Source organism: Ptychodera flava, chromosome 21 (assembly GCF_041260155.1).
Source record: "Ptychodera flava strain L36383 chromosome 21, AS_Pfla_20210202, whole genome shotgun sequence".
NCBI classification, from domain to species: Eukaryota; Metazoa; Hemichordata; class Enteropneusta; family Ptychoderidae; genus Ptychodera; species Ptychodera flava.
In genome coordinates, this window is record NC_091948.1 from 12,682,501 (window position 1) to 12,698,711 (window position 16,211).

Consider the following 16,211-nt stretch of genomic DNA (forward strand, 5'->3'; position numbering starts at 1 on the left):
CATATCAACTGGTAACCACCCTAGTCTAATCAAGTACACTAAAATGAATTATCAAACATCTATGAATACACAGATTTAGCTAGTTAAGATTATTTATTCATATTTTCCTCATAGACTACCATGTACAGTGAATAAACAAGATGCTGCGGTAAGACGTTCACGAAATTATGTGTAATTAAACCTCTCTATTCTGACACCTTAGACACTTTCTCCACCTGCCATTGGTCACTGTCTCTACTCAGGAGACTTTTAAATGTATCAACGCAAAAAGTTTCGAAGTTGTTCCTTTATTTAATTTATTTAATTCATTTGCATCGGACCTGTCATCAGCTATTTGTCGTTGTAGCCAGACACTAGATAACGCTGATTTGTCGTCCAACCTGACACACTTGGTCATCATGCTCCTCAACGAAAACGACTGGTTGGTAATCTGCAACCTCATTCATGGATTGCGGATTCGATCACTGAGGCACGGAAAGCAAGGATGAAAGCCGAGAGAGTCTTGAGAAAATCTCACCTGGAAATTCATCGTTAGGTATATAGAGAACTTCGTACAAATGTTGTGCGGAAGGTCACGGCTGCCGAGAAAAGTCGCTATGCCAATCTGGTTGAAAATTGCGCAGGAGATCAGCAGAAGATAATTCGGCAGCTTACCATGTCAAGGCGAGGCCAGTTAGTGTAACGATGTTCGAAGGGTGCATGAACAACCGACGGCGATACTATTAACAAGATATTAGTTTTACTGCTTGTACGGTGATGTCAGAATTGTCCATATGAGCGACAGAAAAATGCAATTGTTTATAAGAATCATAAAAGATATTGTTGTGTTTCGAGGTGGTGTCTCAAAAGAAGGAAAAGTGTTTTCCTAGCTCAAATATAGTCTTTAGGATACAAGATAATCTCTACGAGACTATGTGTGCGAATACCCTGAATAAGGACTGTCCAAAGTGAAGGGCCAACATCCTCATTAGTAATCCCTTGCAAAAGTAGATGCATTTACGCTTGTTCATTCCACTGGGGAGTTAATTCATGCACAGTGCTATATCACCAAGCTTACTTCTTGCAATTGTGAATGAATTAACCCCGAACAGAGCAAACAAGGGTAAATGTGTCACTTGCTGCCTGGGATCACGAATGAAATTTATTGCAATACTTTTTGACTTAGTCGCATACCGTATTATCTGAACATCCGCGACGGCGCAGACGCAATAGCTTACAGAAATGAAATCGACAAGTTATTCCTCTTCAATCTTTTCACCATAGATGTTTAAACGGAAGATGCCCTGAGATAAAGACTTCGAATTCTACGCGTTGTAACGTCCTACTCGTCAGACTCACTGCATCTATCACTGGTTTGTGCGGCATCAACTCCATCTTCCACAGACCGCAGCACTGTGTCTGTAGGATGACGCAATAGCTGTAAACCAGGGTTGTGCATCAAAGTAAAGCCAAGAAACCAGCGATTACGTGCAAGTCTTCGACGTCTTTCGTTTTCAGCTGTTTTGAACATATCTGAAATCAACAAACCGATGAATATCACTGCAAGGAACCTGTGTCACATCGATGTAAGCTAACACGCTCGTATGTATGTATGTATGTATGTATGTATGTATGTATGTATGTATGTATGTATGTATGTATGTATGTATGTATGTATGTATGTATGTATGTATGTATGTATGTGTGTGTGTGTGTGTGTGTATGTATGTATGTATGCATGCATGCATGCATGCAGCATGCATGCATGCATGTATGTATGTATGTATGTATGTATGTATGTATGTATGTATGTATGTATGTATGTATGTATGTATGTATTTATGTATGTATACATGTACACATGGATGGATGTATAAATGTACACATAGATGGATGGATAATACTATACATATGTAGTATATTCAACACCTATTGCCTGGTTATTAGGGCTATAGCGCCCGTCTATTAATAATATATAATATTATAATATATAATATATAATATTATTTATAACACGCCACATGCTCATTCCGTGTCGCGATTCGCCAGAATACGTCACGTGACGAGAAAATAGATACGTCTAATCCCAACCGGATCGACAAAAGTGACGTCAGAGGGTATATTTTGAAAAGCTATTTCCCTAGGGAAATAGTTCTGACCAAATTTGGAAAAGTGCCCGGTCATGTGACCGTAGTGTCGTCTGCAGCTTTGCAACAATGGCGGGTGACTAGAACGTGATGTGCGTTTTAAACAGATTTTCCAACATTTTTCCAACATTCCAACAGCGTAGGAACTTGAACTGTTCATCGACAGAAACGATTTGAGTGCAACTAGGATGTTGCTAGGTATGCTTAGAATATTTTTTAAAGATAGTGGTACCACGTACAACTGAAACGCTGTGGAAACATCGCCCAGTAATCTTGTCACAATGGATTGTTGCGTGCAAAATATCAAAACACAATAAAAACTATTTGACAATACAACATGAGCATGTGATGTGTTATAAAACACCTATAGCCTGGTCTTTATTCGGGTTATAGCGTTCGTCTATTACCCCTCGTGGCCGTGTATTACCAGAAAGAGATCGCTATACCCCTCGGCCTACGGCCTCGGGGAATAGCGATGTGTTTCTGGTAACACACGGCCTCTCGGCGTAATAGACGGGCGCTATAGTGCTCATGACCAGGCAATAGGTGTTTATTATAACACGCCAATTTTCCAACATTTTCCAACATTCCAACAGCGTAAGAAATTTGAACTGTTCATCGACAGAAAAGATTTAAGTGCAACTAAGGATGTCGCTTGGTATGCTTAGAATATTTTTGGAAGATAGTGGTACCACGTACAACTGAAACCGCTGTGGAAACATCGCCCAGTAATCTTGTCACAATGGATTGTTGCAGTGCAAAATATCAATACAATAAAAACTGTTTAACAATACAACATGAGCATGTGGTGTGTTATAAAAACCTATAGCCTGGTCTTTATTCGGGTTATAGCACTCGTCTATCACCCCTCGTGGCCGTGTGTTACCAGAAACACATCGCTATACCCCTCGGCCTACGGCCTCGGGGAATAGCGATGTGTTTCTGGTAACACACGGCCTCTCGGCGTAATAGACGGGCGCTATAGTGCTCATGACCAGGCAATAGGTATTTATTAAACACGCCAATTTTCCAACATTTTCCAACATTCCAACAGCGTAGGAACTTGAACTGTTCATCGACAGAAAATACTATAAAAATAGTAGAAAGTGAGCAACAAGCTGAAAGTTAGTCGAGGAGACCTTAAAATTGTACACTACGCATGACTTCAGAAAAGCTTTCAGACCTTAAGTTTTTTTTCTGTGCATGAGTGGACTATAAGGATGTTGCTAGGTATGCTTAGAATATTTTTTGAAAGATAGTGGTACCACGTACAACTGAAACCGCTGTGGAAACATCGCCCAGTAAACTTGTCACAATGGATTCTTGCGATGCAAAATATCAAAACACATTAAAAACTATATAACAATACAACATGAGCATGTGATGTGTTATAAAACACCTATAGCCTGGTCTTTATTCGGGCTAAAGCGCTCGTCTATTACCCCTCGTGGCCGTGTGTTACCAGCAACACATCGCTATTCCCCTCGGCCTACGGCCTCGGGGTATAGCGATGTGTTTCTGGTACCCTCAGGGTAATAGACGGGCGCTATAGCCCTCATGACCAGGCAATGGGTGTTTACTATCCATCCACCCATCCACCTACTGTCTATTTTATATGTATATAGTAGCTGGATACTGTCTCTACCCCTGAGTCTGTCTGTCTGTCTGAATGTCTATATAGTAGGCCCCTCTATCTATCTATCTATCTATCTATCTATCTATCTATCTATCTATCTATCTATCTATCTATCTATCTATCTATCTGTCTGTCTGTCTGTCTGTCTGTCTGTCTATCTTTCTCTTTTTCTTTCTTTCCTTCTTTCTTAACTACACGCACAAGCCCAACTCATACGGACATGGAAAAAATATTGTGGTGCACACATATCCCACCTTTGTCGTCATCTCTGTCGGCACTGATGACAGCTTCATCTTTACTACCATTTCCACATTCCGGCTGTAGACTTAACAGTAGCAATCGACAGAAACACACCAATACGGGATGTGTATGGGCATTTTCCAGTTGCAGAAATCCGATGTAAGCACGGAAACCTATTCAGTTAAATGCATAATATCACTGACGTCATCAAACATTACCCATGTAGTTTTGTTATACGCCTCGTATAGACGGCATTAACATAATTTTCTCTTGTGTAGATTTTCTTATTCAGATGAATTCTTCCCTCGCATCGAAACTTTGCAACAACTCATGGAGGACGGATGTGTGTTACTGATCATGAAAGAACGACAGAAATATATAGTGTGTGTAGAGAGAAGACTACGTCTTTGAAATGTGGAATCAAAATAATAATACGTTCTTTTAATATTTGAGGATGGTAATCATAACGTTATCATTTGATCAATGTCCCCTGTACACCGAACAGGAGTATGAGGGCGCTGCCTGGCACTCTTTCGGATACTAGCTAGAGCTGCTGAACAGAGATTGCACGTCGGCCGTTCTTCGGTTATCAACTAGTTTGTACCTACCCGGATCAAATCTTTCGACGACTCTCGGCAGTACGCTGTGATCGAGACGAGGAAACAGCAGAGCCCCAAAGAACATTCCTTTGAACAGTCTCATCAGCGACGAGAATAATCCAAGGTATATGTTGTAGAAGAATGTGAAGAAGGTACAGTTGTGGAACAAACGTCTGAAATTATGCATCATTTTGGCGGGAAGATCGATAAAAGACTTGTGTCAGTGAAAAGTGGACCATGCTACTCTATGGAAATTCTATCCGATACTCAGAAATTGAAAACACAGTTTATTTCGTATAACTTCCAATTGAATACATATCAGTGAAGAAGTAAGGCCAAAAAAATAAAACAAATAACGGCAAACTTTTTGTCACCGTTTTCTCCTTTTTGCGCTTCCATTATGCTATTTTAATTCCCATCGACAGTCTCAACAGAGGATACGAAATGAGTGAACGGTGCTTTGGTACATACGATGAGGCAGGTGATTCGAGTTGTAGTGTGGTCTCGCCTAATCTGATGTGATGCCGTTCACTATAGTGTGATGTTATGTTGTGTTGTGTGGTGCGGTATTGTATCAGTGCAGTGTGGTGTATTGTTTGTACTAGAGACGAACTTGTAGTTCTTCCATGGTGTGAAGTAGTGTGACTTGGTTTCGTGTGGATATCCAATGGTTCTGTATGATGAGATGTTGTGTATTTCTTTCTGTGAAGCATACCTTGCACCGTTATGTCGCCTGGTAGTACCGTGATGCATTGTGGGTGCAGTATTAAAAACTATACTGTGGTGCGGAGCTAGACATGATGGCAAATTGTGGCATTGAATATAATATTATCCGAAACGATATAGACGACGTCGCATCAATTGGTCAGATCAGGTGTGCGTCTCTCAGTAAGAAGAGAACCTACCTATTGTCGAGTGCGAAGACACGTCCTCGTTCTTGCAAGAACACAAACCTCGCCAGAAGATACTGCAGCAGTGTTATGAATAGGCCGATCACTACGATTGGCCTGAAAGAGAAACGTATATAGATACAACCATATCGAAGCATTTAAATAGTTACACAAGAATGTACTTTAAAAGGGCACATGTTATTTGGTTGAAAAACAAGTTGTTCCAGAAAATGCTTTATATTCGAAAATCAATGTTCACAGTAAAATGACCTTGCTGCCGAAATAATATGTACTTCAACAGAGAAAATTGTTGTTGTTGTATTTATCGATTGAGACACAGCAAGCTCTGGCGATCATGAGTAGGGAGGTCCGACGCGAGAGTCAACTATCCCCAGCAGTACACTGTTCCCGTTGCCCCTACTAGTAACTGCAAGGCAAATATACAACGTATTCCTAAAACCTCACAAATTCCCACCATCGCAAATACTACACGCACTGGATGTAGACAGTGGTCTCGAGAACCAGTGCATGTTGTGATCACTCACCAAAACAGCGTGAGCAAGTCGAGGAAAATTCCCTGAGCTTCACTACTGACGATTATCCAGCTAATGAGACCGATGACAGCCATGATAACAATGAAGTGAATCACGAAACCTGAAAGTTGATTACAGAAGGCAGCGTTAAACGAACGATAAGGGCTCCAAAAGTGATTGAAAAAGTTCTAGTCTGTGTATTTACCGCGGTTTTCTCGTCCGCGGCGAGAAAAATATTATTTCAAAGGTGAAATGAAAATTTTCTTGGAAAAGCGTACTGCTGTACGTAGTTTAACCGACTTACACAGTTTAGTAGTGGTTCAACAAAAACAAATAGATAAGGAGATTTTCAGATAAAACATGATCACGAACACAGTGGAGAAGAAAACTGAACTCGGTTAGCAGTGCTATAGCTGCCGTCGCAAATATGCGATACTGTATTAAAAACAGGTTGGTCGAGAGCTTACCAACTACGGCGTAGGCCACTTGGAAGCCTCCGTAACGAGTCGCTGAAACCTGTAGACGCAGAAGATATTCAGATAATGTTATAGTTGTTAAAGATTTGCCACTGTTGCACATCATTTTCACTTGCAACGCGAAGACACTAAAATGGCAATCTGATCATGGAATAAATGCTATTTGACAGATTTGTGATTGAAAGGATTAGCGATTTGTGAATCAAACGGAAGCATCTAGTTCTTATCGTGGTGTATCTAGCTAATAATCATACATGAGAAAAGTGACTGGTGTTACCAAATCATGCATGAATAAACATATCTTGTACTTACCACTCTCATGGCGGGCGTGATTGAAAAACTTGTATTTTCAGCGACTGCTGTCACCAGGGAATGGTCGCCTTTGAAAACCGATAACATATTCTCCCTGGTTCAACGTTGGCAAGGAACGAGAAATAGAGAAGGAAGTGGACAGACAGACAGACAGACAGACAGACAGACAGACAGACAGACAGACACAGATACGTAGGTAAAATGATAAAATCAACAAATTAAACAAAGTAAAGTGAATGAAAATTAATTATTAATAGTAATCCTTGTCCTGACCGACAAAATTGAATTTTTAACATTTGACATTTTATTCGTATGAACCTTTGGCAGAATCAGAAAATTTCACTCTTCCATGTATTAAAATGAATATTGATCTTTGACCTGTAAATGACAGGGCTTACAACGATTACTGTCAATACCTGCTTGTTGTGCTACAATGTCGAGACGATATTTTTAATGTCTTTCTTAATTCGATTTTTAAATTTCACTTGTCATGAACTGATAAGTTTTTAAACGTGTCTTATATAAAGATTTCTGTTAAAATATCATGTTAATTAATCGATCATTAAGGCTTACATTTTCTTTGACACTCTACAGTGACTCTTCTTTAGTATTCCAATCTCTCCCAACAGCCTCTCATATGCATAAGCTAGTTTTACAAGCCTCAAAAAATTAACAAAGACCGTCCTTTTCTTGCTTTATATGATACAACTACTTCAGGTGAATCAATCTGCAGACAAGACAAGGAAGCTAAACAATTCCTATCAAATCAGAGATGTTTTTACCAACTACGTCAACTGCTTCTCATTACCGAACACTTTCTAAGCTCCGTTTACCTGTAGCCTTGAAGGATCATGGGTATCGTAAACAGGAATATGACGAACGTGATAGACAGTGATAGGTTCCAACAGACTGGAAAAAATGAAGCATGGTTGTTCAGACGATTCAATTAAATGGTCGAATAGTCATTTACAACTGACATTTATCATCAAGAGAAAACGGTCATTTGACTAGCCCCTCCCGGGTACTTCAAATTTGAACAACGTTGTGAGAAGCCGTTCTCATATCACAGTTATTTATCTGGAGAAAGAAGCGAGTGTGATCTTCGACCTTGATCTCAGACTCTTTCTGCCTCACCTTTCAGGACATATATTGCATGTGAGTCCAAGTCAGCCAACAGAGCCACCATTCGGAGTTCCCAAAGATATATGAAAACGACAAAAACCTGTCAGTAAAAGGTACCATATGAATGAGCACCAATATTACGCAATAACCATGCTTTATACATGATCATGGTGTGTGTATGTGTGTGTATATATATATATATATATATATATATATATATATATATATATATATATATATATATATATATATATATATATATATATATATATATATACATATATATATATATATATATATATATATATATATATATATATATATATATATATATATATATATATATATATATATATATGTCTTCGAACTCGAAAGGAAATTAAAGTGCTCAATCCTCAAGCAGAAAGTAATGAAAGTGGACATAAAAATAAATTGCTTCAAAAACGAAGGAGTAACATCTGTTACTTAAATTTCATGCATCCTGCGATCATAAGACAGTAATTATCTGGTGCTGTTTGCATAAGTTCTCGATATAACTCACGGTATAAACGGCTACTAATGACACGACTACTGTAGAAACCAATCGGGTAGAGTACTTGAATCCTGCAATATAAATTTCCATAAAGTGGTTTAAATTTAACATTGTTCAGCCCTTGTATTAAAGAAATAACGAGACCTATGAAACGACACCCGAAGCTCAGTTGAGATAACTTGAGAGTGCACCTTTCTTATATATATATATATATATATATATATATATATATATATATATATATATATATATATATATATATATATTATATATATATATGTTGTGTGTTATATATATGTGTGTGTGTGTGTGTGTGTGTGTGTGTGTGCACTCTCCAGTTGTCTCAACTGAGCTTCGGGTGTCGTTATATATATATATATATATATATATATATATATATATATATATATATATATATATATATATATATATATATATATATATATATATATATATATATATATATATATATATATATATATATATATATATAATGATAAATCAAAAGCTACACAGAATATCTGCACGGACTTGTGCATATGCAAGATGCAAGAGTCTATTCATTACTTTTGATGATTTTTTCACTTGATCGTTAAACATTGAAGCAGTCACGTAGGCCTATACTTAAAATAGTTGAACTAACTAAAGGAAAACAAAATGACTCTCTCTGAGATTAATGATACATGCATTACCTGGCTCTGGTTTGTAAATTCGATGAAGAATACGTTTCAATTTTCCACGCCAGCCCAACTCTGCAGAAATATCATTACTGCAACGAAAACCACAAAACGTTGAGAATTGAGAAAGGGAAGTGTTAGCGAATAAAGGGAGAGACGATGGCAATTTAGTAACAGCCAATAAATGATATGTAATGCGAAGTTTTGTAACCTATGTATCTGACTGATCATCTACTCCGCCAAGAATCCATAGGGTGACCACAGGACATTAACTTTTAAAAGGGGCATTGTTCAGACACTGTGATTGGTTGTATGAAATAATGTCTGCTGAGGATCATGAAATTTTGCCTCATTATCAGTTGTTAATTCACAAGTATCGCAGATTTGATGATATAACTTGTATACAGTAGGTGCGACTACTACTTAGCCTACAGTACTGTACACTACGGTGAAATTGTAATTGATATCCATAATACGATACATTACTTGAGATTAATTTAAAGGAGCTAATTCAGTTCTTTTCTCAAGATAAAGAACCGAAACAGCTATTCGCCTGTTCACAGTCACTCACCTCATAGTTAACTCCATCTTTTTGTTAACAGATAGCAACAACTTTCTCACATGGCGAGTTTGGTACGCATCGTATACATGTCCGTGTAGCTGGTAATCACAACGTCAGATGAACAAAACAATCATGGTAGATTTTATTTCGACTTACGGCGGCATGACAAATAAAAATACGGTGTGCGTCAACTCTTCAAGAACAATATCCTCCTCACTGGAATTGTAAGCATGTTTTCAATGACGGTGTGCAACTGACAAAAATTCAGATTTAGAGAGTGAGTTCAAGAGATTAAATTTACTTTGTAAACTTTGACCCCCGTGACCATAAGACATTTTTGTTTCAACTGTATTTATTGCCCTGCCCCTGCATCATATAGGCTAATAAAAGAGCCGCATCGATTCACATAAAAGAATGTATGGTAGACTATATCTGAACAAGAAATCAGTAATTTACGCAAATTTCAAAGACATCAAAACGATTATCGATTCGGCTCAGAAAGAATTTCTATCCATTCCCACAACGCCGTGTGGCATTAGCGAACAATAGCGATGCGATAGATATCCCATGCACCGTAGGAAACTATATTCTTTGGCACTTTCTTTCAACCTTTCCATGGTACTAGGTAGTGACTTACAATAATATCAAGTTTCCGAGACTTCACTGCGGTTATGGTAGATCTGACGAGTTTGTAAATGAATATAACCGACAGATACAGCAATGAGATGAACACGGGGATTTTCATTACACTTGCAAAAGTTCGTGTCTGCAACAGCAACGCAATATCAAATTATAATAAGTGTTTAATATATAGATGATAAATAAATATACATATTTTCTTTCTTCGAGCGACTCTTTAACGTATGTAGTACTTATAACATCTAATAAATAAGTTAATTTGTCTGTAAACTACATATATCATGCAAAACTTACGTTTAAGTAATATGCTAAACATAAATAAGTAAACAATTAATGAAACGATCGGCGTTGACGGAAGTATCGAGCAAACTTACTACCTGACACAGATTTATGAAAAAACACACCTATTTGAGTCTTAGTGCATTTATATCATTTAAAGAGTGAATTATGACTATATGTAGTGCACCATTATCAAAAAAGCCTTTTCATTTTGTCTGATAAGTGCATTGGTCGTTGCTCACTTATTAACCTCTCTCTCTCTCTCTCTCTCTCTCTCTCTCTCTCTCTCTCTCTCTCTCCTCTCTCTCTCTCTCTCTCTCTCTCTCTCTCTCTCCCCCCCATCTATAGATCAAAAATAGACATTTTAAAAAGATCGAAAAACGTTACGTGTTCATTCTTCGAGACTTACCCTTTCATCGACGTCACAGGCAAATACGTCAGCGATATTCAGAGCAAGAAGGGTGAGAGAGTACATAACTCCTAGTCCATACGTTACGATAGACTCCAGTGTTACAGCCACGAATATAGGATAGCAGTACAGGCAATACACCAATGCTTTCAATATCCTGACAACAACTACATAACATTCAATTATAGTTAATGTTTGTCCGACCGCTTGCTATAACCTTTCTTTGACTTTATTCATTATATTGAATTGCTTTGTTGGTCCTATAACATGTTACAATAAAACAAAGTACTGTACAATGCGTTCATTGACCATGATTTAAGCATGTTGTATTCGCAATTCAAGCGTCAATGTCAGGAAAAGTCTGGTGGTGTCACGGTGTCGCATCACACTTAACCAACCAATTGCATAAGACTCTTGGCGGACCAGTGTAATTATTTGAGTTATGTTAATTTGTTCTGTTGGGCAGAAATTTCAATTCATAATCTAACCAAAGTTTATCTTGAGTATGAAAACATATTTGGTCAGAAGAATAAGGCCCGTAAAATCGCTTCAAATTGTTTTTGACGCCATTTAAATAGGAATGCAACTGTCCAGTGATTAAAACCATTTTACCGATAACGTCGCATTAGATTTCAATAACATAGACAGACATGTCATGTATTAGTCACCTCCTACCTAGCTGCAATAATTGTAGCCCTTGGTTGGTGGGGCTTGGGTTTCTGTCGTGCGGCTCGCGCCTTGCCCCAACCTGGTTGGGGCAAGGCGCGAGCCGCACGACAGAAACCCAAGCCCCACCAACCAAGGGCTACAATTATTGCAGCTACCTCCTACCTATCATAAATCCATTTGAATACTCCGGAGATTTCCCGAGTAGGAGCTGCGATATTAATTCTGTAACAGGTGCTGCCGATGCCAGGACGAATGCCGCAGCGTAGGCCAAGCGATTCCTCCTGTCGTCGAGCAGATTCACAGGACTGTAGGAATGATAAGGGGGTTAATAAAGAAGGACATTATAACAGTCTCACTGAACGAAAAAAGATTCCATTCTTGATAGTTCAAGTTCTCCAATGGTATCAGTACGAGGGACCACACCTCAGCTGAGGGGCTTAACATTTACAAAACGAAATTCAATATCTTTTAAATTGCCAATCCTGTCTAATGCCACAGCTTGGAAGTGATCGTCTTTTGAAAATCTTGAAAATGGATATTTTTCAATAATACGGAAAAGTACGGTGAGTTAATTCGAAAACTTTAGACATTGCTGTAAGATGTAAAACCATCGATGGGGCTGTTAACATTCCTCTTTTATCTCACAAGATATTCCGTGAACAAGCGTACGCCAACTTGTGCCTTTTGTATTCTCGATGCGTGTTATGTGGCATACGGTAATCTGATTTTACACGTATGTTATGGTTGAAATCGTCGCAGCAAAGGCCGTTCACAGCAAAAGGTCGTTCATAACCTCTCTGACATGGGAACCATGTGAGAATGACAACCGAGCAACCAACCAAATATTCCAAGTCTTTCTGTCAGTATCAATCAAACTTAGGAGGGACTTTTTGTCATATTCTGTGCAATTTTCTCTCAAAATTGCAAACGAACGTGTTTGTATCCGAAATATAAAATGACTCCAGTGTATTCGTCACCTTGCATTTTGGATGCAGGCGATGAAAAATAAAAGTTTTGCCGTCTCAATTGTCTACGATAACATTTGACTTTATGCATATTGGAGGCTGTGTTGACGAAATGAGCTATAGGCATTTTGAGATGAGTTTGAGCGTTGGGGGGAGAAACTGTGTTTTACAACCAACAGAAAATACATCAACTGTAAGAGGTAATAGAGCTCCAGTCAAAGTCCTGAAAGGAGAAGATATTTTCTCGATAATACGTACTAGATGAGACCCGGTCGACCATCAAACCGTCCTAGCCACAACCTCTTCCGTTTTCGCAATAGACTCAACAGTACAATGAACAAGATCTAAAATGACAAAGAATTGAAACATAAATTATCACCAAGCTCCCACAAATTATTTACAATCGGTCACTTTTCTTATGGTATGGCTTCATAATGCTGTAATGGCAGTTTAGATCTCAGGATCCGTAAAGAACTGGAGGTTACAGGGAGAGCGGTTCTGGAAATCTCTCTATAACGTTGCTACTGCAAATGTCATTTGTGGGTACCACACTAAACAAGGCATGGCACGATGTCAAGATCGGTTGTTTTACTCGGACCCGACCAAACCTTTATTCACAGAGCACAAGATAGTCGTTTTAATCAAAAGGTATCACTGCGAACTAGCGTCTAATTCTGAATGTACTACATGTGTTTGGAATTTGTCACTCGCAAGTTTCTCTCTTGAATCTGTATGTATATTTTATTTCACCAGAAAAAAGTAGAAAGCAAAAATAACTGGTCATTTAATTTCGACAAAACAGGCAAACAATTATTATTCCAACGAATACATCGCTTTAGTTCAAGTATTTTCTGATAAGGAATTTGAACATATATGAAGTCTATTTGGGCTCGTCTAGTCTATGGTCTCAGACTGAGGAAAAATATACAGAGCAATATCAAAGATGTCAACCTTAATGGATCAGAGTAAACCTGTCAGCTAAGAATAAAGAATAAACAGAACGCTATGTAGCTTCCAAATTATGAATAAATCTGATTTGAGAGAGTGTCTTGATTCTATCTATTTTGCGTTGCTTTAGGAACACTCCCATATCCCAATGCTTTTATATCAAAAATGCCGCTGCTCTTGTTATTTGGCCTGTGTCTAAGATGAACCAAGACAAAAACAAAACATTGTTCCATTTTCGAGGGAATGGATGACTGTAGTAATATTCTGTGATGACGCAGGTAAGTTGTTACTTGTGCAGCTTGGCTGAAGTGCCTATCCAGATGTAACTGTACTTACTGATAGGATCAGTATGTAGTTTTCGGCGTCTTCTGATGGTAAACTACATGGTGTGATAGTTGGTTTGCTGTGGGTTGTAAGTATAGTGTCATTTTAAGGTAGTATCCGCCTCGAATGTGAAAGACTTAAACTTTTGCAAAAACTTTTCCTCATGAATCTTCAAACTATTCTCTTACCAAATCAAAAATAAAAATCGAGGATCACTATGCAATGTTTGGTGCTAAAGAAACAAATTGCGTGACATTTACAGATATTTTGACATTCAAAATGGCCGCCATGGTTAATTTAGAAAGGTATATAAATTGTATTTGACAAACAAATGTATAAAACGGAACTATCTCGAAATTTAAGTGCAGCAGTTCCCTATTAAAACGAAGGTGGTTCCGTTCCATGACATCATGTGATTTGTGATAAAGGTGATGCATGCATTCGTGTGTACTTGAGATTTATGAAATGCTGCTGATTAAACAGGTGTGCACGCGTGAGTGACAACATAAGGGAAGCTGTCCCATGGTAACGGGTTGTATAAAGAATACAGACCTAGTAGTCTCCATTGGGCGAATACACCAAGTCGAAGTGTTCCGCCGATCTAAATCGAATTTCCATGCAGTCTGTCACTATACAAAAATAGTAATATCCATGTTGATAATCATCAAATTTCTGATTTTGTTTCATAATTTTTCGCTGTAATATATGAAATAACGAATACTCTAACCATCTCGGTTAATCTTATGTCGTCTTCACCACCGTCTAACGCTAAGTGAATACACTATTCTTATCAATGAGACAAAATGGCCTACATTCGGTTCCAAAGTTTTTAAAACGAGGACAGCTATATTTTGTCGGATGAAGGAGACAAGTGTATTGTTTCTTGGATCATACATCTTACCAAATTATGGAATGGCAGTGGTTGTCAGTTGATATTACTCAACGGTCGATCAGTTAATTAACATTGCCTGGACTCCGTTTCGCCTTTTTTAACGCCAGCTTTTAATGTATCACTGAGAACTACCAAAAAACACACACGGAAATAGGAATCTTATGCAATGTACAATTGTACCATGGTAATTGTTGCGAGCATACAATGTATGAACACTTTCTGGCATTACGTAACTTTTTGCAACGTTGAATATTTGTTGAGAATGCTCCGACGCCTCCCAAGGAACCATGGTTACCATATGTCAGTATTTTGTATCACACGATACACCTAATGACTGTAAAATTGAGCTGATATCGATCTCGAATCCACTGATCATACATCAAAAAGGCAAATTGTAGAAATGGACAGATTGCGTTGCGATTTATTGTTGGGGACACACCAACACCATTATTCGTCAGGCATTTGCACGTCGATATCATTCTTGAACTTGACTTGTATGAAATAATGCAATAATAATGGGTCTACTGACAGGCCAGTAAAAACGATGAAAAGGCGTTGTACCAATATATTAATATTTAGGCATTTGGATAACGCAAATGCATTCATACATATACAACAGCAATTTAGTTGCAAGTTGCGATACGACACTTCGAAAAACTATATTCTCAACATCCGCAGTTGAACTTAATCGGGATATACACAAAGATATTCAGTTAACTGTGTTACGACCTTTGTGGTCTGTATAAGACAAAAACAATTTTGTCAATTCGATACCCAATGCATTTCCAGTGCGTCCGTTTTATGCGGAAGAAACCGAAATAAAGAGCAATGTGCCAAAGTCATTTGCGTGATTGTGTGACGCGGAGTCGCGTACAGGAAAGTGTCCGCTGTCTTGGTGCCTATGTCTCGTCCATATATCTAATTATTGCGCGCAGTCTGACCGGAAATGTTAAAGTTATAATCATTTTGTGTCTCGAATAGTGCTCGTGTCGTATTCAAACTTTTGGACGAATGTTGACCTGTTAACATGTTATCTATCGCAAGTTATACGTCATACACAAGTCATAATCACGTTTTGGCTGTCAAAAATTAACTGTATCTCGAGTAACTCGTGTACTTTTCACTAGAGTACAGATTCATTCAATACTCACTCTATAATGCCTCAATCCAATTTTGAACTTAACTGAACTGCATTAGATCTTACCTCCGGCTCCTAGTCTCGATCACAAGGGTGATAACATCAGTGCATTGTAGAAAACTATTGATTCAAATCGATGTATCGTCGACCCTGCATTATAGACTGAGGCATGCAGAATTTTTTTGAACATGACCTCTGACACGGATTATTTACTCAGTAATTTACAAGGTAAACTCATTTTGC

General features: G+C 38.1%; 1 protein-coding gene across 1 annotated transcript; it reads right to left on the reverse strand.

Annotated features, from left to right (window-relative positions):
- Positions 1-205: 205 nt before the first annotated feature.
- LOC139122207 (stimulated by retinoic acid gene 6 protein-like) lies at positions 206-14,445 on the reverse strand. Its single transcript, XM_070687629.1, has 18 exons — positions 14,390-14,445; positions 13,951-14,017; positions 12,925-13,010; positions 11,864-12,006; positions 11,033-11,199; positions 10,343-10,471; positions 9,715-9,803; positions 9,159-9,235; positions 8,476-8,537; positions 7,947-8,034; positions 7,646-7,721; positions 6,813-6,906; positions 6,492-6,540; positions 6,037-6,145; positions 5,507-5,608; positions 4,611-4,774; positions 4,017-4,175; positions 206-1,512 (listed from the first exon to the last, which is right to left on the reverse strand). The coding sequence occupies exons 1-18, from the start codon at positions 14,443-14,445 to the stop codon at positions 1,322-1,324; spliced, it is 1,908 nt and encodes a 635-aa protein (XP_070543730.1). The 3' UTR covers positions 206-1,321.
- Between the last annotated feature and the right edge of the window lie 1,766 nt (positions 14,446-16,211).